Raw genomic sequence first — 23,318 nt, forward strand, 5'->3', positions numbered from 1 at the left:
CCCCCCGCTTGCACAGCGGTAAGTCTAGAGATTTACGATGCTAAAATCAGGGTTTCGATTCCCCTCGGTGGGCTCAGTTGATAGCCTGATGTGGCTTTGCTAAAATAAAAACACACACACACCAAAGTAAAAATTTTAAATACACAAGCACACACGTATACATAAAGAGAAACGAAATAATTTATCCATTGTACTATTAAATTAGTGTTTTACTACCATAAAGAGAGCTAGAATACCAACCTCACGCGATAAATTTATTTCACCCCCTTAATAGTAGTACCTTATACCTTTTATATATTTTTTATTATTTTTTTATATTTTTACTTTATATAGCACATCAGCTTACAGAGGCAAACACAGTATGTTATTCAAAATGGCTCTTTATAGTTGTAGAGTGTCTTTACTAAGGAGGCCAAAAATTTGTATATAAATTAAATGACAAAAGCAGATATCTATTCACTGACTGGGATGTTTGACTAGGGATTTAACAAACAATGTTAACGTTTTTCTGTGTTTCTATTTTTTAAGAAAGTGTTACAGTCTTGTCCTGAACTTTCTAATCCTGTGTATTACAGGTAGTACATTGATTCTATCTTGAACGTTCTGAGCTTTGTGTGTTACTGTAGGTATGTTGATCCTGTCCTGAACCTTCTAATCCTGTGTATTACAGGAAGTACATTGATTCTATCTTGAACGTTCTGAGCTTTGTGTATTACAGCAGATATGTTGATCCAATCCTGAACGTTCTGAGCTTTGTGTATAACAGCAGGTATGTTGATCCAATCCTGAACGTTCTGAGCTTTGTGTGTTACAGCAGGTATGTTGATCCAATCCTGAACGTTCTGAGCTTTGTGTATAACAGCAGGTATGTTGATCCTATCCTGAACGTTCTGAGCTTTGTGTGGTAATTACTAATTGTTTAGTTTAGCAAAATAAAATTTGGTACGAGCAATATTCGTGTCTGTTCTGACGTCATTTTAAAAATGGATGTTGAGCTTTGCCTTCGTGCACAGCATTTCAAACGGTTGACAGACGAACGCTCGGACAGACACCATGGTTCGCAATATACAAAAGATTTCGTCTTGGTGTTAAAGTCAAGAGCTGGTGAGATAATGAAACTAATAGGTCTAATGTTTCATGATAAACAAATCACAGTAGAGTGCAGATGCTGTTTGCTACATTCGTCTTAGTAATTCCATTATGGATTTCAAATCAGAAGCAGTTTTTGTATTTGTAGCAAGGATAACTAAGGGTATCTAATGCAGTCCTTAATTTTGCAATTTTGAACAACTACCAGAACAAAGGAAGCCAGTCAACCGCACTTTAATACCCATATTAAGAGATGAATGTCATTTTTATAACGCGCACACAGCTTAAAATAGGAAAAGTATTTAGCAATTCGTACGAACTCGAACGCGGCTCACCAGGTACAACCGGCGAAAGATGATGACTGACTGACCCCTCCCCTTATGGTCAGCAGTTCTAAATTAATGACACCAATACCCGAACCTTCGAGGTTTTCAACTGCAACACTTAGGCCTATGTCGCATAAAAGCCAACTGATATTGAAAATGCTAAGTAGCATCAGTTTCATTTTTATCACACTTGGTAGATTTTCTGAAAGATACTTTTAAACAATATTTTAGCGAAACAAATTGACCTGGCATCTCCCCCTATTTTTTCATGAATTATGTCTGCTATTATTTAAATTCTCTTTTAGTTTGTTTTGTATTTCGCGCAAAACTACACAAGGGCTATCTGCGATAGTCGTCTCTAATTAAGCAGAGTAAGACTAGAGGGAAGGCAGCTAGTCATCACTACCCGCCGCTAACTCTTTTTGCTAACAAATAGTGGGATTTCACGGCTGAAAGGGCGATCATGTTTGGTGTGACGGGGATTCTAACCCCAAGATCTTCACATTACGATTCGAGTGCCCTAACCATCTGGCGATTCCGGGCTTTCTTTTTAGTGTGAGACGTTACTTCAACAGGGAAAATTCTGAAACATGTTTTAAGATTGAAATAATCTTATAAATAGTTCTATCACCGCCGCCTATCGGGAAAAAAGTTTTTAATAAGTGATTAAAAATAGAAGATGATAAATATTGATAAATTATTATATTTTGCCGGCTTTTTCCCGGTAACTGTACACTGAAATTACACCGAAAAACCTTTTTTAAAAAATATATATTTTTAAAATTTACGTAAACTGAAGAAAGAAGAATACCATACAAGTCTGTGACTGTGACAATAGTATTATTCTTCTAGACAACCTGAAATATTGCGAGCTCAGCTGTTAATTTTCTTAACTAAAAGCACGCCCTCTGGTAATGGAACACCCATGATTCTAAAGTATCGAGCACGTTTCTGCGGAAACGAGACGCGAACTGTCACTATGAACGATTGGATTTAAAGTCCAGTTTGATCAACTAGGTCATTGTCCACCTAGTGTTGATTCAGTGAATGTGATCAGTAAAGCCAAAAAGAAACAAAAAGCTTTAAAATATTTACTTCCAAAGTTTTCGGGACACATCCGAGTTATATTTCCATGCATTTGTTTATATTTTAGAAAAAAAATCACACTAGGCTAGTTGCTGTATCCACCGCGGAAGATCGAGTCTCGGAGTTTAACGTTTTTCGTAGACTTAATGTTGACACAACGGGAGACAATATATTTTCATATTCCTAATGTTCCTATTTTGGTTATTTCAGCTTACTTAACAATGACAGAAACTGGTGTGTGGCAACTTTATTTTAATATAGTTGTAATTTGTTCAATAAAAGTAGCAAAAAAATAAAACAATTTAATTTACAAAATACTTTATTTGTTTTCCTTTAACAAAATGAATTTATTCACAATTCTATAAATTATCATACAATCCACACACACATGAAAACTAGAGTACAATAGTATAAAAGATACGTGTAGCCCAGCTCGAAATACTAACTAGTATACAAGCATTACAAATATTTACTCGTGAAGTTTAAAATTGCATCAAAAAGTAATTGCTGGGAGGGCTGTATCAAGTGTAGTGCGAGAGTCGACCCCTAGGGAACAGGAATTTGCGTCTCTGAAGACAAAAAGTGAAAGTCAACTCAAATATGGTTCAATAAATTCTACAAAAGTGGCATTTCTGAGCACTGCTAAGGTAATCCTTCCCCGCCTCATCTCAAAATAGCACACATGTATCATTAGCCTCAAGAGATTTATTTAGACAATTTCTTCTAGAAAATGGGAAGTTTGTTTTTTGAATTTCGCATAAAGCTACACGAGGGCTATCTGCACTAGCTGTCCCTAATTTAGCAGTGTAAGACTAGAGAGAAGGCAGCTAATCATCACCACCAACTCTTGGGCTACTCTTTTACCAATATTGTAACGCCCCCACGGCTAAAAGGGCGAGCATGTTTGGTGTGACGGGGATTCGAATCCAAGACCCTCAGATTACCAGTCGGGTGCCTTAACAACTTCGCCATGACGGGCCAAAATGGGAAGTAATACAATATGTTTTTTTTAAGGAAAATTGATTAATACTACTGGGTAAAAAAATCATAAAAATGTACATTTAATACAGTAACACGTACGACATGCATCATTTGAAACAATATGTAGACCAAAAGGAAAGATATTAATGTTTGTAATCATAACTCAATGTTATTACATTCTTGAAAAACAAGTTCTGCGGAAGTAGTGCCTTCACCGACTGTTTCTATTGCAGACATGCTAATCACGTCGTAGGGTTTCCGCTTCAGCAAACTTAACGTCGTGCAAGGTTTTGATCATAGCCAGAATCACCTTGGAGAATAGCTTTGTATACTATTAATCTTTCAAAAGTAAACAGAATTCTGTTTGTGTAAAACTAATTATGGTATCCGCAAGATTGGTATCACATTAGATAAAGCAAAAACAAACAAACAAAATTAAAAATTGGCATTTTGGTAAGGAACGAAACGGACTACTTTATACTGCGGAATCAAGTCGATTCACTTAAATTGGGAAATTCATACCACACTTTTTTAAAAGTGCTGGCTTTAACGGAATAGTTAAAGAAGAAAACTGTACATATAATGAAAATGTGTATACTTAAAAATAAAAGATGAGGCTTACAAACTATTTTATGACGAAAGGCACTTGACTCTTGTGTATTTGATGAATGAAACGTTGTCAGCCATTAATTCTCGATTTAATTTGGCAGTAAATGTTAAACACTTGAATAACTGTTACTTCTACACTAAACATAACATCAAAGTAACCAATTAATTAAGAAAACTTCAAGTGCAAAGTTGCAACAATACGGACAAATCGCAAGTATTAAACCCCGAATTTTGACATTACAAGCCCTCAAGCTTATCGTTGGTTTCATGGCACACTTCTGCTCAGTATTAAGATCGTTACTTTTGAATATTTCATTAAACGCTTGTACCTGAGAAACACAAAGCAATACATATTGGATTCATACAAAACTTACATAAGAAAAGTACACATCTCCTCAGGACTAATACTCCAATTCTTTATATTCTCGTTCACTAAATGTGCTTCCAGATGATTTTGCAACAGCTTAGGTCTCAAAAGGCACAAGATCTACAATGAATTACATGAAATATACATTTATACTATAAACCTTTTTTGCTTAATTTTTTTTATGAAGCCAATTATTTTACGATTGTTTTTACTATTGATTCTAAAAAATTCAAGCTATGCCACAGCTATGACTTAAAACCAGCCATTTCTTAAGGATTTGCCGTTCTGACATTTTGAGTAATTCATAGAGTTTACAAGAATTCCATATACACAAAATCACGTTAAAGAAGACTCGGAAACAGTGTCAAGACAAGGGTCAGGTAAAGCTTAAACACCACTTCAAAACGATTTACTCATGTACATCAAGTGATAACTTCTAGAATTTTTAAATGATTACATCACGTCTACACATTATCCATTGATACTGTTGTTTCACATTCATCTGATAAACAAAAGTATCTTTTTCAGGTATTCACTGAAACTTAAGTTCCAGGAAACAAAAAATGCTTTCTTCATATTAAAAAGCTTATATAGTTGTGTTGACAAACACAAGTTAGTGAGGTGATAAATACTGCCAGTAGTTTTGCAAATTTTTTGACCTGCACTTTTCTTAAGATTTTTTTTTCTCTTTTGGATATGATAAATGTGTTTATGAAAAATTCAGCAACCAGAGTTTAAAACAAAAAAAAAAAACAATAGTACATGAAATATCAGTGATTAGTTTTTTATCAGTATAGAAACAGGTTAGTATTTTTCATCAACATCTCCATGTTGAGCTACTTTATCAAATGAAACAAAACCATTAGGGAGAGAGCATAAGTGGTACCAGTTATGAAGAAGTTGGAAGAAACTTGCTTCAAATAGCTGTCATACAGAAAGAAGTTAAGAATATTAGAAGGAGAATAATAAATATGACAAAGAAATGAACAAGACCCTAGAAAGGGCAGATAGATGTAGTGAGAGAAGAAATTAGAAAATACAGTGTGAATGTAGCTCTGAAATAGAATGCAACGATGTGGGAGTCAAAGACCAAAAAAGCAGACCATGAAGTAATTGGGACAAATGCTAAGAAGAAATTATTATAAAGAAAAGAGAAAGTATACTTCTGTGTCACATTTTGACATCCATTCTTTTATTTCAGATGTTTTATTTTATAAAGGCAAATTGAAAATGACTATTAGGTTATTTACACCCAAAGCCAAAGTAGAAAACATAACTGATTTGCTATTTTTCAAGGTTCCATTTACATCATCAATAATATGTACATCAATAACAATAAATGTGTCCAAGTGCTTCAGCAGTGAAATAACACAATTTACAAAAGAAAAAAAAACTTGAATGTTCAACATGACTGACAGCATTGTCATAGAAATATAAGTCTATACTAGAATCAACTTACAATTTAGTTTATAAAACAGTACACTTGAGTTTGACAGGCTTTTCTCATGTTGTTTGTTAACCATTCATTTTATGGTATATCCAAAATGAACAAATCACAAAGGAATTTTTTATACCTCATTTTTTTAACTTAGTTATATTGGTTGTTTTCACCAGCAAAATCACACGTTAAACTGTATTCACCCCATCTACATTGCTGTATATACATACATCATATTTGATGTATTAGGTTGCCACAAATACACATGGCAAAAGGTTTTTTTTTCTTTCTCACAATTTATCTTATCATCTTCATTCCTCTAGTTAAAATCAACCCTCCCTATCCATCTCCCCACCCACACTGGTTTTGTTGCATTTCTTCATCTGTTGTAAGCACATAAAACAGCAGGTTACCACCTTCATCAGTTTCTCCATGTTGTAAAACAGTTCCATCTTCTAACACGATTGTACCTAATAAATACAATTAGAAAATGTCAGTAACAAAAACTGTTTGAATGTTCACTTAATGGTTCAGAAAGTATAAACAGAACCTTTACCCAAAAATGTTGCCAAGAAAGTAAAATACAACCACAATTTAAGGTGGTTTATTTTCTGAAGTCTAATTTTTTAGTTTATCACCTTCACACTTTTACACTTATTTACTGGAGGTTATGGTGGACAAGCTGTGAATCTTACTCTCTGACATAAAAAACTTATAATTACAGCAATCTCTAAAGGATTAATTTACAGCATTGTTATATTCAATGAATGGAGATATGAAGTTTCAAATCACAACAGTATTTAAGAGAAAATAACATGACAATTCAGTATACCTATTGTATTAAAACTGTCATACATAACACTTTGATTTCCTTATATCAAATAGTTAATCAAAATTTGATACTTTTCATATGTTGGTTCAACTGTTATCAAATTTTAAATATTCCACGGCAAAAATCTCTAACAAACTCCCTCAATGAATATGTACTTTTAATATCTCATGAAGTATTTCTCCAAGTTCATATGCACTTACAACTAGTACTAATGAAATTATTTTTCAGGTATAGCCACATTCATTCCAAAAATTTGTTCCTTGACTTTTCAGGCAAAATCCCAGATCTTCCAGACCTGCACATTATGTATGACAAACACCAATATTTGTTCCCCCCCTCAAAATTGTTTCTAACTAACACCACATTAACTTGTCATCTGGTTATAATAAAAACTTGAAGACCTCCTGCATCAGATTAAGGAACTAAAGAAAAACATTCTACAAAGTTCATCATGAATACTCTGCCTAAACAATCTATCAAAGAACATTCTTCAAACTTGTTGTTGCTACTTAATGATAGGTAATAAATATTGCATTATTATTCATAAAAGAGATCAAACATAATAAATTAAACACTTATCACAAGCTAAAATAAAATGCATGAAAGAACAAATATTATGTTAAAATATATCAATAATTGACATAGTTAAACAATATAGTTTGTATGAACATGTAGGTTATACTATAGAGGGAAGGAAGAATTTTTTCCAACTTTTCAGGTTTTGGGATAATTTAATTTAATTACTCCCAACTTTTTCATTCCCATTTCTGAAAAAGTGCTCAGATGTTTACCACATTTACCCATCTAAACAAAATATCAAAGAAATAAGTTATATCACACCAGTATTGAAAGAGAGAGAAAAAGAAAAAACCTCACCATTTGTAGCCTCTAGGTTTTGTCCCTCTTGTATAGCTTCCTCAAAATTTGAAGTATCAAAAACAATGTGATGGGTTCCTTCAGCTATAAATATTTGTTGACCATCTACAAGATGTGTTGCCATCTGTTCCACAGATTCAGAGAGTAAAGACTGTTCAATGTCATTACTAACTAACTCAACTCTACCAGTTTTCAGATGAGGGTTGCTATCCATAAGCTCTACAGTTCTCTCTTGAAACTGACTGCTTTCACTTACAGATTCCAGCTGATCAGAAGCCACCTGTATCAAATTCTGATGTTCATGTGCTTCATTAATAATACTGACCAACTGACTTGGATCAGAACCATTACTATGTAAATGAATTTCATGAGACCCATCAGACTCCTTGAAGACAAGTTTACTGGGAACATTTTCAATTAAATGTGCTTTTGCTTCTTCAATATTTTTTGACATCTGGGACTCTACTTTCTCCTCCAGTTCTATAGCAGCTTCTTCTTGTAGTTCACCTGAGCTTACAGGAATTCCCATATATTTAGTTACCTGAACCATCATGGTGTTTTCTTCACTTTGTCTGTTGTCCTGTGTATCATCCTGTTTTACTGCAACAGCTTCTGTTTCAGACCGAGTGCTTACATCATTTACTGGTGTCACAGGAACATTTTCACCTGGACACTTTTCTTCTTCCATTACCTGATATGCTTCTTCTTCAACGTTATTTTCATTCATCAATTGATACTGTCCTTCTTCAGAATTGCTTCGTTCAACTGTTGCAATGATAACATGTTGGTTCTCTTCTGTTCCGTCAGTGGGGGAAAAAATCGGTACGGAGATTTCATAAGTGTTTGGAGCGGCACCTGGTTTAATTTGAGCTCGTCCAGACGAGATGGCTTCTTGTAATTCTTTACTTGCAACTCCTGCCACTGCAAGAAGTAGCTCATCACCTGTAATGATAAAAAGAAAACTTATGATAAGACACAATAGAAGATTAACTTGTCTGGAATATTTATTTTATATGGAATCTACCTTATCTTCTGAACTAGTTTTAAAATAAGGTGTATACCACATCACAGAATAAATGTTATGGATAAGTAGTCAATTACAAAAAAAACAACTGACAAATGCATAATAAAAATATCAAGAATTTATGACTGCAGAAACAGCAAATTTACAACAAACCTTGAGTGGTAGAGAGGGTTGGTGTTTCTGCTGTACCCTCTACATGCATGTCTAATGAACCCTGTGATACCAACATTGAGTTTGTGAAGTTATTGTCCTCAAACTCATGTGCATATTCTGGGTGTTTGTTGTAAAGATGTCGCTTCAAGGAGTGTCGAAGTTTGACACATATTCCACAGTATTTACACATGTATGACTGGTTGCTGTGGAAGAACTTTATGTGGTTGCTCAGCTGGTGTTTCTAAAATAAAATGTAACAAAATATCTTTCAACCACAAAGTCTTTGATGAGTTAAATATGAAAACTTCAAAACACAGTTCCTATAAACTTTGCAAATAAAATCTGTAAACCTTTGGCTTATTACATAGTAGAAGGAAAGTTACTGAGAACATTTAAACATCAAGTAGCTGGCCTTAAAAACTAATCATAATTAACATGAATAAATTATACAAACATAAACATCAGTTACTGTTGTTTGGAACAGTGTATTAAAATTGCCTTGTATCATTGAAACTAAAGTAAGTTTTTGTAAAACTTGTGCTTTCATCAACACAACCCAATGATTTAATGTAATAAATGTCTAAATTATGATCATCTGAGCTTCTCATAAAATACTGAAGTGCAAAGTTCGTTACTAAACAGACTATAGAACATTTTGGGACAGCATGGGACCTACTGGTTCATCTGAGCTATTCCATCCTCTAAACTCAATTTAAAAAAACACAACCTTAAAGCCAGCCCTTATCATTCATATAATTATCAAGTTTTTTTCTTAAACTCTGTCTCTACAACATCTGAAGGCAATCCATTCCAAAGGCCAATCACCCTGTTGATAAAATGAAACTGTCTTAGCTGAAGATGACTCCTAAATTACCAAAATTTACATTTGTGTCCCATAGTCCTACAGTTCTCACCATTAAATATGAAAAAAATAATGCATCATCACTATTAATTCCCTTCTCAATCTTAAACACCCATATTAGATCCCCCCAAACTCTTCTTTTCTCAAGAAAAAATAACTTGAAAGATTTCAGTCTATCATCACATGACTACCTCTCCACTCTAGTAACCCTTTTCTGAACCTTTTCCAATAATTCAATGTCTTTCTTAAGGTAATAAGTCTAAGACTGAACAAAATATTCCAAATGTAGCCTAACAAGTGTGTTACCTGTACAATCAAATTATAACCTCTTTATACTTGTATTCAATACTTTCGTAGATACAACCTAAAATCCTACTTGCCCTATCATTAGTAAGAACAAACTGGTTGGATGGCTTTAGAAACTGATCAACTATTACATCAACATCTCTTCCCTTCACAACACTGTTAAGGTTATTTTCATTCAAATTATAACAACCCATATGTATGATCTTGCATTTATTATAATTAAAATCCACCTGTCATGTATTCACCAAACTCAATAAATTATCTAAAATTTTTTGTAAATCAGCAGCATCCTCCTCACAGCTAGCAACATCCAAGACCTAATATCATCTGCAACCTTGAGTAACTTATTAAATATTCCTTCATCTGTGTCACTGATGTAAATAAAAAAGAGCAAAGGTCCTAAGACTGAACCATGAGATACCCCACCTGTAACATTAATCCAGTTTGACTGAACTCCATTTATCCTAGTGGTAGACATATTCCCTTTTAATTTTTGAGCACCCACAGTCATGTTCCTTGCTCAGGACTTTGTTCTTATTCAGTGTATTGCAAACTTACTAACACATTAGCAAACAAGTAAAAATTGTTTTACAGATTTTAGTGTAGAGATCCTAATAAAGCTTCCAGTTAGAGCAATCTCACAATAAAAGCTTTAATCCATTGACCAGATTATTCAAATAAGTTTCAAAACAAATTTTGTTATGTGATCTAAAGAAGTTTCATGCATTACATAATTTTTTTACTTTAATAAAGTGTATTGGAAGTATCCAAACATTAAAATGTTTTCAAACTACATTTGAATCGTAACTATACAAATTGATCTGAGAAAGACTTTACAAGCTAGCTTAAAATAAATTGATTATTTATAATACATATATAAATTATTAATAAATGCATATATCAAGCTTTCATTGAAACATTTAATATCAGTAAATTACCCTAAAGAATTCACAGAAAACCAATGAGCCAAACATTTTATACACATCTGTTTTGAGTAATCATTTTTATATTTGGGCAATTTTCATATAACTCCACAAAGTCAAACCTATCCAAACTCCATATGAGGATTTTTAACAATGGAAATTTCCAAAATATACAATTAAAACTTATTTTTAATGGCTTCTTAGGTGTTAATTCAAATTTTCAATTAAACTGATTCAGTTAAATCTGAATTACTACCACAAAATACCATTGATACATGCCACATAACTTTCTCAAATTTTCCCTTGTTTATATCCTGTATGTGTCAAGAACCTATTTGAAGAATTTAGTCATTTTATCAAAAACTGTGCAAGGATTTACAAAACCAAGTAAACCAAACACCAATTGAGGAATTAATTTATGGATTAATAAAATGTCTTTAAAAATATACCACACCAGAAGTCTAATCAGTTGACCTTCTTCGTCACTGACTGATGCTTTAAGTCAGTATTTTAAGAATGTTTGTTTTTCTGTGTATTAAGGCATGACAATGCATATTTCTTGTCACACCATATGGTTTCATATAAATATAAGAATCATCCTTTTTGTTTATTTAAATAACTACAACTAATAACTTACTGATCTTGGCTAGATCAAAATTTTAACACTGTTCTCTTCTATAGTTTTTAGAAGCTTTAAAAAAATCCATAGTTTTACAGTTATAACTACAGAAAAATCTGTAAACCAACAAAACCATTCTTACATACCTTTACAAAAGCCTTCCCACACATTTCACATGTAAAGATTCGCCCTCTGGTGTGTTCCAATGTGTGTATATTGAAATATTCTTTTGTATTAAAAGATTTGAAGCAAAACGTACAGGAATATTTTTTATCTTTATTATGTGTCTCTTGATGCTTTAATAGATTTCCCTTCTGAAAGAATTCCTAAAGATAAAACAAATAACAAATCTGAATGTATTTTTACCGAATTTAGATTAGTTTGAATTTTCTTATTAAATGCTATTTGCTTAATATATAATTCATAAATGAGCTGAAATATTTTAACATTCTATACATAAGTAGCTTATAGCTATAGATAAAAGTTTTAAAATATTCCATTTACCACTGATGTGCTATTACCACACTTTACACATGCAACATATGCAAACAGAAACTATTGAAAAAGTAATAGTAGTAAAAAAACGTTTTCTATAAAACCTCAGTACAGAAGGACTGACTGACAAACAAGTCTTAATATATTAAACATAAATGAAAGTAACTTGATATTTAATAGACAGTCAATACAATAAATGATCACTGAAAATTTAACATAAAAAAATTGGCATAACATAGATATCCATAACAAAAACAAATCCTGATAGACTGAACACCAAAGGAATACAGAAAACAAATTATTTGACACAGAATAACAATTACACAAAAAGAAAAATACTGACACAGTGTAACACAATAAACTTAATACAAATTACATATCAGATGGACAGACAGACACAGGTACATCAGTAATACTAAACAGACAGACTACAGAGTTAACAATGAATAGACAGACAAATACTGCTACAGAATTAACAGTAAACAGATAGGTACTGCCAGACAATTAACTATGAACAAATAGAAACTGCTATATAGTTAACAATGAGCAGACATATGCTGGTAGAAAGGTATTAATAAAAAAAACAACAGGTATTGGTACAGAAGTAATAGTGAACAAATATACCATAATAAAAAGGTATTAGTAAAGAAACATTTCCTGGTACAAGATAAATAGTAAACAGACATTGGTGCAGCAATAACACTAAACAAACACTGGTACAAAGTTAACAATAAATAGATATATAAAGGTAATAATAAAGAAACAGATATTGGAACAGCAGTAACAGTGAACAGACAGACACTGGAACAGAGTTAAGAGTAGGCAGACATACACTAATACAAAGGTATTAGTAAAGAAACAGTTATTGGTACAAGACTGATACTAAACAGACATTGAGAGAGCAGTAATACTAAACAAACACTAGTACAGAGTTAAGAGTAAATAGACAAAGGTGTAAGTAAAGAAACAGGTGTTGGTACAGAAGTAGTAATACACAGACAAACAGTGGTAAATATTTACAAGTAAACAAATAAACAAACCTTGTTACACACAGAACATTTAAACCTCTTTAGACCTTCATGGATCAGCATATGGACATCTAGTGACTTTTTAGTTTTATAAAATTTCCCACATGTGGGACATGGGAATGAAGGTTCTGAATGAACAGCATGATGCTCAAGAAGCAAATCTTTGCGATGAAATCGCTTTCCACACACTTCACATGAAAATTTTTTCTCTCCATGAAGATTTCTAAAAGTAGGAATCAAATAATTAATTATGGATATTTTTTTAAGCTACAGGTACATAAAAATTTGGAAAGAGAGTATTTATTTAGGGACATCAGTTATTATTATTAAACAAGAACATGAAGACTGTTCAGATTTGTACAAAAACTATCAGACTACTTGTTGAAAAGAATATGTGGAAGGGAATTTACTTGTGAACAAATTACTGACAGGTAAGAGCAAGAGGGCCTTGTGAACATTCAGATAACTAAGTGATGAAAACATGGGTCCAAATCATTTGTTAAGAATCAAACTACTGACTAATGAAATCAAAAAGAGAGCTTGTCAGTACAAATATAAATGTTGGAGGTATTCCACACTCTACAAAACTTAAAATTAAAAAACAGCTAAAATGAGATAGAAAAATATGCCACGTTTAAAAAGCAACATTTTGCCACTGTTAATGCGGCATCACTGGGATTCAGCACAATTATAAATGACACTCAAGTATACCCAATTGGTGACATCAACCACATAACCTTGAGCTAGCATAAGTAAACACCTACTTCTTGTGTTTTACTTATTAGAGATCTGTACTCCTTTATTAAAATGGCTTCTTTTAAGTTGCAGAACATGGACATTCTCTGTCATTTGCCTACTAAAATTTAAAAGACACAAAACCTTGTAACACAAAAATAACTTTTAGAATCATTTGTCAAGACCCTAATATTAATAAACATAAAAAAAGAAGCCATTTTAATAATGGAATACAAATCTTTAATAATAAAACACAAGGAGTAAGTTTATACTTACACTAGCTCAAGGTTACATGGTTGACATCACCAACTAGATGTACTTAAGTGTCATGCACAACTGTGCTGAGTACCCGATGATGTCACGTCAACAGTGATGAAACTATTTCTTTTAAATGAGACATTTTTTTCTATCCCACTTTAGCTCTTTTTGAATTTTAAAATGAAGATAACCTATTTGTGAGCATTTAGATTACTAGATAATGAATATATGAGGCCAAATCCAAATCACCTGTTGAGAATCAACAACTGACTAAAGATAACAAGGGGAGAACCTGTTTACAAACATTCAGATTACTAGGCAATGAAAATAAGGGACCAAACTATTTATAAGGAACTAGACAACTTATTCATGAAAATAGTGAAAGAGATTTCACACATGTGGTAAATCAAATTACCTACAAATGAAAACATCGGTACAAATTATTTGTGGATAACCAGATTCTCAGAGGGCCTTACTTACTTGTGGACATTCAAACTGCTTGTTGATGAAAACATGGAGCCACATACTTCGCAGACAAGGGGTGCCATGCTGATTTTTCTCTTCTTCCTTTTTCTGCTACTCTTTCTTAGCATACATGGGTGCCTTTGTAAAGAATCTTTTCGATAGTACAACCTTCCACATTCATTACACTGTCATAAAAAGTTAAATAAAGTACAGCTTCTTTAAGAGACTGTGAGCAATACTGTATATTAATATTTATACTTCACATCAGCTATGATTCAATGAATAATAACACTTGTAAAAAAAACTTCAAGACTTAGTTTTGAAGTTATGTTACAAAGAATTATGTTCTTATTGTAAATGAAACCTTAATAATTCAATAATACAAGGTTGTTTATATAATTTGAGCCACTATTAAAATTTTTCAACTTATTCACAATGAATGAATATAGCTGGCAGAGAGTTGGAATGGCAGGTTCTGGTTGCTTTAAACTTACCTTAAACGTTGGTTCACCATGGATAGCTCTGTGTCGCTGTAAACTGGCAGGATTGGGGCAAATCTTATTACAAATCTCACATGAAACAGCCTGGGACTGGCAGACATGAAGTCCAAGGGATACCATGTTGCGAAACCTAGCTCCACATTCTTCACATGCATATCTGTGTGTGTGTTCATACTGATGTTTTCTAAATTCTGCCACATCTGTAAATTCCTTTAAAAAGAAATCGATGCACTTTTAATATTTCATACTCAATAGAAAAGTGTTGTATTCACTCTCATTGACGTTATATTAACCATTTAATATGTCATTCTATTTGTACAAATATACATCTTACCTATACAAATGCACCCTTGTGCAAATTAATTGAAACAAGACGGAAAATTACGATTTTTTCAATTTTTTGCATTTTATTTCTGAGAATCCAAAAATTACTCACAAATTAATACATGATATGACCGCCTTTATTTTTCAGAAGATCATTAATCTGCTTTGGCATCGAGTCCACGAGTTGACTGCAATCTTTACTCATTTCTGGATCGCGATACCACACCTCAATTATGACCTCAATTAGCTTATTTTTCATAGTACAGTCTTTTCCCCGAAGTCTTTCTTTACAAATCGCCCAAAGATTTTCAATAGGATTTAAGTCCGGAGAGTTTCCAGGCAAGTCTAGCACCTTTATTCGCGTTGTAGCCATACAATTCTTCACAAGTTTCAATGAGTGGCACGGAGCCAGATCTTGCTGAAAAATGCCAGATCCATCTGGAAATCTTTTTTTCAATTCTGGAACAACTCTTCTTTGCAAAACTTCGATGTACTGTGGTCCTCACATCATACCTTCTACGATATGTAAGCCTCCAACACCATAGTAGCTGAAAAACCCCCAAAACATTTTCTTCAAGGGATGTTTTATGAACTGATTGATGTGAGATACTTGAAGTTTCTCACCTGGAGATCTGCAAACATGCAGACTTCTTTGACCCTGTACAAATACACGAGTCTCGTCACTGAATAACACCTTCCTCCATTGTTCTTGTGTCCAGTTCTTGTATTTCAGATCCCATTGATACCATTTTTTCTTCATTGAGTTGGTAAGAAGTTGTTTTTTGACTGGTCTCCTTGCCATTCTAACGCAATTTCGAATGACGTAATATTCCTCAAAATTTCGTCATATATCCCAAAAACAGATTGAATGTACTGCAAAACACAGCTAATGGTGCCGTCTGTGTGAAAAAATGACTATTAAAGGAAATCAGCAGGTCCAGCAAGCCTACACCAGCTGCCATGCTGAAAATATTGTAAAATGACAATTTGTTTCAATTAATTTGCACAAGGGTGCAGAATAATAACAAATCATCACACATTTTGATTAAAAATTTAGCACACAGGATCACATACAAAACTTGTCACGATTTTCAAACAAGACCCAAAGCCTGAACACTTTCAAATAGTTCACCACTGAATTATTTAAAAGCTTTCAAGTTTTTGGTCTTGTTTGAAAATCATTACAAAATAAGTATACATATCTTCATGGCTGTTTAAGTAATATTATGAACTAGGCCTATACAACTGCCCATACAAAAGAATTCTACAGCTACAGGTTGCACTAAAACTTTCCAAAATGCTTGCTGTGAAAGTCCTCATAACCAACTATTGTATACTTGTGTCTTCTGATTAATGGCAACAGATAAGAAAATAAAACTGTAGTTAGAAGGTGCCCACTCACTTTCATTCAATTGCCCTATTAAAAAAAAAAAAAGTTGAAAATCATGGAACTTTAGCCAACATTGCCAGTATTGTGTAAAGTGTAAGAACTTTTGTCATTATGCCTAGCTAAAACATAAATGTCAAAAATAAATAACTAACCATATGCATCAGTGGAAGCTTATAACAAACATACGTTATAAATTTAAAACAGCCTAATATTCTCACACATTATTTTGGTGGTGTAATATTAACTTTATCTATTCTACCTTTTCTACAACTTTATACAAAATGACACAAATTATTCCAACAGTAGTTGTGTAACAACAACTTGCTTGGCCTACCAAAGTAGAATTAATCACAAAGCTGATCACAGAACCAGAAATTCTTTCACCACTTAGCAATTGGAAATCTTAAGTGCTTCAAGAGAAAATGCAATTAATTATTGACCTTTCAAAGGGGAAAACTGAAAAAAACACTTCCATACCTGTGTCCCTAAGTTAAACAATCTTAAGCCATGATTCAAGAAAAGGAAGATAAAGAGAAAGGCCAGGAAATAGGAGAGAACAATAAAAGAGCTCTGGATCATCTTCATTCATACTTTAAATGTTCAGGTTCATTATTACATTTAGTACAAATAACATTCCTTTCTCAGTCTCTGTTTACTCCCAAATTAAACTCTATCTTAATGTAAAAACATGTTCAGAATTAATTATTTAATAAAACAATAAGTGTGTCTTTCTTATACTGCCTACCCATCCTCTCCTAAATAACAACCTTTGTGTACATAAACCTAATGTCAAACACTTGCATGCTCTGGTAACTTGCCCTCCCAAACTTCAAACCCTGGTTATACCATTATCTGTGCAAACAGCCTGAAACCCAGCTTAGGAAATTCTCTCTCCTGCAAAAGACAGGATCAGCCTTTGATTATTTTAAAAAACAGAACTGTTAAAAGAGTTTATAGAGCTTGTAAAAAAAAACATCCAAATTCTGTCCAATGTAATTCTGTACTGGTCCAAGCTGAAATGACCAACAATAATTGTTGAAAATCGTAGTTCTACTTTTTCTACATGCAATCCATCCAGGTATCGAATATTAATTATCTACCTCACACTCTAAAACATCAAAAATTGACTTTTATCTTTATTTCTACTTACGTTATTCACTTGTTAACCAAATATTTCAAGTCTTTTGTTATTAATAATACTACAATGATAACCTAATTCATGAATAAAATATGGAGTCAAATCCTTCAAGTTGCTTATTACTGTTAATACCACAACAGTTAACAACAGTATATTACCATATACAATATTCATAACAGGGCATCACCACATACAACAGATATTACTTTTGCATTAATCAAATACTACATAACCTGCTCTTACTAACATCCTTAAACCAAATACATCACTAAATAAAAACTTGCTAGTTATGAATGTAACAACAGAAACTTAATGTCACACCTCTCTGTATATGGAACAGCACTACATACAAACCAATATTAGAAGAAACCCAATACACGTGTTTATTGTTTGTTGGGTCCAGATAACACACATTATTGTTAGTAACAGTTATTAAACTAAACACATTTACTATTTGCTATAGCCTGTTAACAAATATATTACTCTTAGCACCAGTTCTTATACCAAACATATTTCCTATTTGCTATAGCCTGTTAAAAAATATATTACTCTTAGTACCAGTTTTTATACCAAACATATTTACTATTTGCTATGGCCTGTTAACAAATATATTACTGTTAGCACCATTTTGTATACCAAACACAATTACTATTTGCTATAGCCTGTTAAAAAATATATTACTCTTAGCACCAGTTTTTATACCAAACATATTTACTATTTGCTATGGCCTGTTAAAAATATATTACTGTTAGCACTAGTTCTTACACCAAACACATTTACTATTTGCTATGACCTGTTAACAAACAATTACTGTTAGTAACAGTTCTTACATTAAACACAGTTTTCTGCAGTCTAATGGATATTTTAATGTCAGCAGCAGTTTTACATATATTATTTTTTAGGGCAGTCTGCTCACCTCCTTTTCCTTTATATCTTAAGTTATTGCTTACTGTAAACAAAATATCAACTTTGAAAAACAAACATTAGATGTTAAATAACGGGTTATATTATAAACACATGGTTACAAGTTTCTACAAGATTTACCTGGTGACACTCCTGACATGTAACTTGTCCACTATTTTCTATTTCCTTGACCTGACTACACATCCTCAAATGACTAGTCAGTGAATCAACTGACCTAAGCCACTTTCCACAAATGTTGCAGGCATGCTGTCCAGTATGGATTGGTAAGTGCTTCAAGAGGTATATCCTTCGGCTAAATGTCTTGCCACAAACTCCACATACAAAGTGTTCTAAAGACAAGTTCATTGAGCATGCATGGTTCTGAAGAATTTCCTACAATAAATAGAATTCATTTATTTAGAAATTTGTGCAAAAGAAGATGTCAGTTTCTATCTAACATACAAGGCACAAATACAAAGACTGTAATAAACAAATAAAAGAAACTACTGAATCTTTACATCAAAATAATGTTCACTGCACCAAATGATATATTAAAAAATATTCAAGTATTCACTCTAAACTCAATTAACAACATATACTGATGTTCAAAAAAGAAATATTCTGAGCATCTAGTGTTTTTATTGGCTCACATGGCTTGAACTCTATATTTGACTCAAGTGTTCAACACATCTACCTGTTCACAATTTCAACTGCCAATAATATTTTGTATGTGTCCAATGAGCTACTGATGTAAACCTTAAACTGCTGTGTTTCACTGTGCAACAACACAGAATATAACAGCTTAATTAATAAACAAACAGAACCCAAAGGAGAGAAGAATTATACAAGGTTACTAAAAATGAATCTCCTACATTTTTTGTACAAAATGAATGAATCTACTACCAACAGATCTACTTCAAAGAATCTAAAGAGTTGCCAATGGTGATAGGAAAAGGCATGCTTGGACAACAGTAAACACATTAACATAAATTTTACCTTACCCTGGAAGAGTAATTTTTCCCACAGTCTTCACATCTGTATTCTCCAGTGTGCCTAGCCATATGGCGACGGAGAAAATGTTTAGAGCCAAAGGACTTGTTGCATTTCTCACAATTAAATTCAAACTTCTGGTCCTGAAAAGAATCAGCATCAATCAAGACTGGACAGTTGTGCTTTATCATGTTTTCTTTTCTGGCAAACACTTTGTAACACCGATGACAGGTAAATTCCCCAGTGTGTTTTTTCAAGTGACGATAAAGATATATAGTCTTATTAAATCTTTTCCCACATAAATCACATTTATATTTCTCCTCTTTTCTATGGACATGAAGTATTACCAAGTCTTCTTCAATATTTCTATAATCTTTAACAGTTTCATCAGTTTCTGTCACAGAATTGTTTGGATAAAGATTTTCATTTTGGCTTTCTGATATTTTGGCATAAACTGTTGTGTTCTTTGGCTTTTCAACTCTGATGATATGCAACTCTGACTTCTCTGTACTTTCATCCAGGTTTTGTTTCTGAGTGTCACTGAATTTTTTTTTGTTGGACTGAGCTGTCCTATTTGAAACATTACCTATACTACTAATCAGTTCATTTTCCAAATGACTGACATCATGTGACACAGTATAAAACTGTTGGTTATCTAACTGACTGGTAGTACTTGCCTTTGTATCTAAGTGATAAATTTCACCAGCAGACTTGTTCCCTGGCTGAGTTACACTCCCACACTGTTTAGTGTCATCATCTCTTTGTTGCACCCTTGCTGTTAAACTATCTAACTGTTGGTTATTACTGCTTGGCTGATTCTCTGATTGGTCCATACTGTCTGAAATACTACCCAACTGTTGAAGGTCACTGCTCAACCTATTCTCTGAAAGCGAGACTTCACCTACCATATCCTCTGTCTTTCTATCTTTTTCTGTAGCTTTTATTTCTGTAGTACTGATACTTTTACTAATTTCTATCACATCTGAAGAATTACACATATCAGCAGTTCTTTCACAGGATTTCTCAACATGTATTACAGGCATAGTTGGTAGAGGTCCACAGACATTAGAGCCCTCATGTTGTAAGTGTTGACCAGTGGCCATTGCAGTTAAAATCTGGCTAACCTCACTAACGTCCATACTAGTGGGGTCTTTAGTTTTCGGAAGGGTTGTAGGAGAAGCAGATTTTCTGTGCTCAACTTCTATTCTATGAATGATAGGAGTATCTATAACAATAAAACCCAAACTTTTAATTAGCTTTCTTTTTGGAGTGGAGAGTGCATTCAATAACAAATTTAATAATATAAAATTACATCTACGAGTTACTCTGTTTATTACAAAAACAGTGTATTCTAACAAACAGACATCAACGTATAAAACTTGTAATACAGACTGACTCACTGGTGAAATATTATGATAAAAAAATTAAGCTCACCAATTTATGTACTTTTTCTTTATATTTTACAACATCTACTGAATTGATAAAAATAATATTCACTTTATACTACAGTTGTTACTTATCAACATTAGCTATATTTCCCAAGCAACTTACAAGAAAACTCACCTTTTGTTAATAATGAGTTAGCATTATTTGTGCTTGTCATAACTAGATATAATTTTCCATCATTTGTTTTCCTTTCAATCAATACCTGTTAGTTTTTAGATATTGCAATGTCAATTGTTGTGAGATCTTCTTCCTTTACTGGTAACCCACAAATTCTTCAGGCCCTCAAAAAATACAGATATGAACCGAAACAACTTATCTCAGTAAAAATGCAGTAAAAAAGATCACAAAATGGAGAGCTTGATCACAAAAAAAAAATCTTCCAGTTTGCCTCCAGAGAAGAAGAGTCCATCTTATGAAAGTGCTTGGGTTGTAGAGTTTTTTTAATTTCATTTCTATAAAGGCTTCTTGAATCTGTGCATTTTTCTAACATCATGAATAGATTACATACAAAGTAGAATTGTCATTCCTTCTACCAGTAAAGCTGCTGACAACTTGGTAGTACAATGACAACCTACCTTGTTATCATAGGTAATAAATTAGAGTAAACAAGTATTTTGTGGTCACATGATGTATTCTAAGATAGTCTATCCTCACATCTATGCTTTTGCATGAATCATTTAAAATGCACCCTTCTTCAATGTCAATTATCCCATACATTTTAAAGTATAGAGAATTTTCACACAGAAAGAGTAACTTCTAACTTCCCTTTTGCTGGAACATTTATGTTCACCTGCTTTTCACATTAACCAGTCTTCTTTCTTCATCTCTGGAAGCAATTTCCCATTTTCCTTAACAAATCAGGTCCAATAATTGTAGCTGTAGAACCAGTGCCTATCAACATACTGTGACAAATCCAAAGACTTGTAGACAATTTCCCAAAATAACCAGCCACATAGCTGTTACAGCTTTCAACTGGAAGCTTACTTAATGTAAAATAATCTGATCTTTTCAAATGGGCTGCAAGATGAATAGCTATATTATTCATTATTCCACCAGTTTACACTGGAAAGTATTCTGAATTAAACCTGGTATGAATCCCGTAGTACCTTTTTATAGCAGTCCATTGGTTTCTTGACTAGACAATGATGAACTGGCCAGTTCAATTCTAAAGATTGATTTAATAGTTTCATTGCTGAAGCAATCCAAAAAGACCCTTCTAACAGACAACACAGTCATAGTGGTAGTACATGTAAATCAAAGGAATTCTCCCATGCCACATTTTGTAGTAAATGGTATTTTAATTTGGAAATCTTGAGCCAATGCAAAAGGAGATTTTTAGTAATTCAATTAACAGCTGTTTTGTTCTACCACTAATATTCTTTTCTACTTTAGTGATTAATGTCTTTCATTACTACATTCGCATCTTTTCCTTTGCACTTCATTAATTTTGTCATTACAGCCTCTCTGTAGTTCTTTGATGCCCTTCTACATCTCTTCAAATTTGTTTTAATCCCTCTGTGCAACCTCAATAGTTTCAATGATCTTGTCTTCAATCAGTTTAATTTTTAACATCTAAATTATAAAATTTTAAAAATATCTGATAACAATATATATATATATATATTGAATATGTAGCTTTAATAGTGAGTTTGTACAGTATAGCAATGTCATATATTACAGCTGTGTATATACTAACTTGATGTCATTATTTCACCTGTTGATAACACATTTAGTTTTTACCAAGTAACCTCACACATCTGCATGCTGCATGAATAGACAACCAAGGTTAAATGTCATAATAAATATATATAAAAAATGCATATGAAACTGTCAACAACTAATAAACTACCTTGAGTGAAGTTCCATTATTCTAGTTTATACCAACACTAGCAAAACAAATCATTTAAATTAAAACACTATTTGTGCAGTACACCACACATACACAATTAAAAGGAGTGCAATATTAAAATAATTGCACAATAACTTTATTACAAATGAGGGAGCTGCCCCATGAATGCTGTACATTTTGGTGCTCCTACCCTAGATATCTCTAAAGTTAATAATATAAAGTCACTATAAAAACAAAATAATTAAATAAAAACAAATTTATTTTGTTCTGCAATATTTTGAGTAACTGCTTTTTGTTAGGCCTAAT

General features: G+C 32.7%; 1 protein-coding gene across 6 annotated transcripts in view; it reads right to left on the reverse strand.

Moving 5' to 3' along the window:
* Positions 1 to 2,802: 2,802 nt before the first annotated feature.
* LOC143252584 (uncharacterized) overlaps positions 2,803 to 23,318 on the reverse strand; it is a 44,048-nt gene continuing 23,532 nt past the window's right edge. For all 6 annotated transcript variants that reach the window (XM_076504935.1, XM_076504933.1, XM_076504934.1 and 3 more), the window contains 9 exons: positions 19,729 to 20,942; positions 18,869 to 19,120; positions 14,967 to 15,182; positions 14,488 to 14,657; positions 13,027 to 13,237; positions 11,638 to 11,817; positions 8,782 to 9,022; positions 7,605 to 8,546; positions 2,803 to 6,366 (listed from right to left, as the gene is read on the reverse strand). In XM_076504935.1, coding sequence (XP_076361050.1) covers positions 6,236 to 6,366; positions 7,605 to 8,546; positions 8,782 to 9,022; positions 11,638 to 11,817; positions 13,027 to 13,237; positions 14,488 to 14,657; positions 14,967 to 15,182; positions 18,869 to 19,120; positions 19,729 to 20,942 — 3,557 coding nt within the window. In that variant the 3' untranslated portion in view covers positions 2,803 to 6,235. The remainder of the gene's footprint in view (positions 6,367 to 7,604; positions 8,547 to 8,781; positions 9,023 to 11,637; positions 11,818 to 13,026; positions 13,238 to 14,487; positions 14,658 to 14,966; positions 15,183 to 18,868; positions 19,121 to 19,728; positions 20,943 to 23,318) is intronic.

Source organism: Tachypleus tridentatus, chromosome 6 (assembly GCF_004210375.1).
Source record: "Tachypleus tridentatus isolate NWPU-2018 chromosome 6, ASM421037v1, whole genome shotgun sequence".
Classification (NCBI taxonomy): domain Eukaryota; kingdom Metazoa; phylum Arthropoda; class Merostomata; order Xiphosura; family Limulidae; genus Tachypleus; species Tachypleus tridentatus.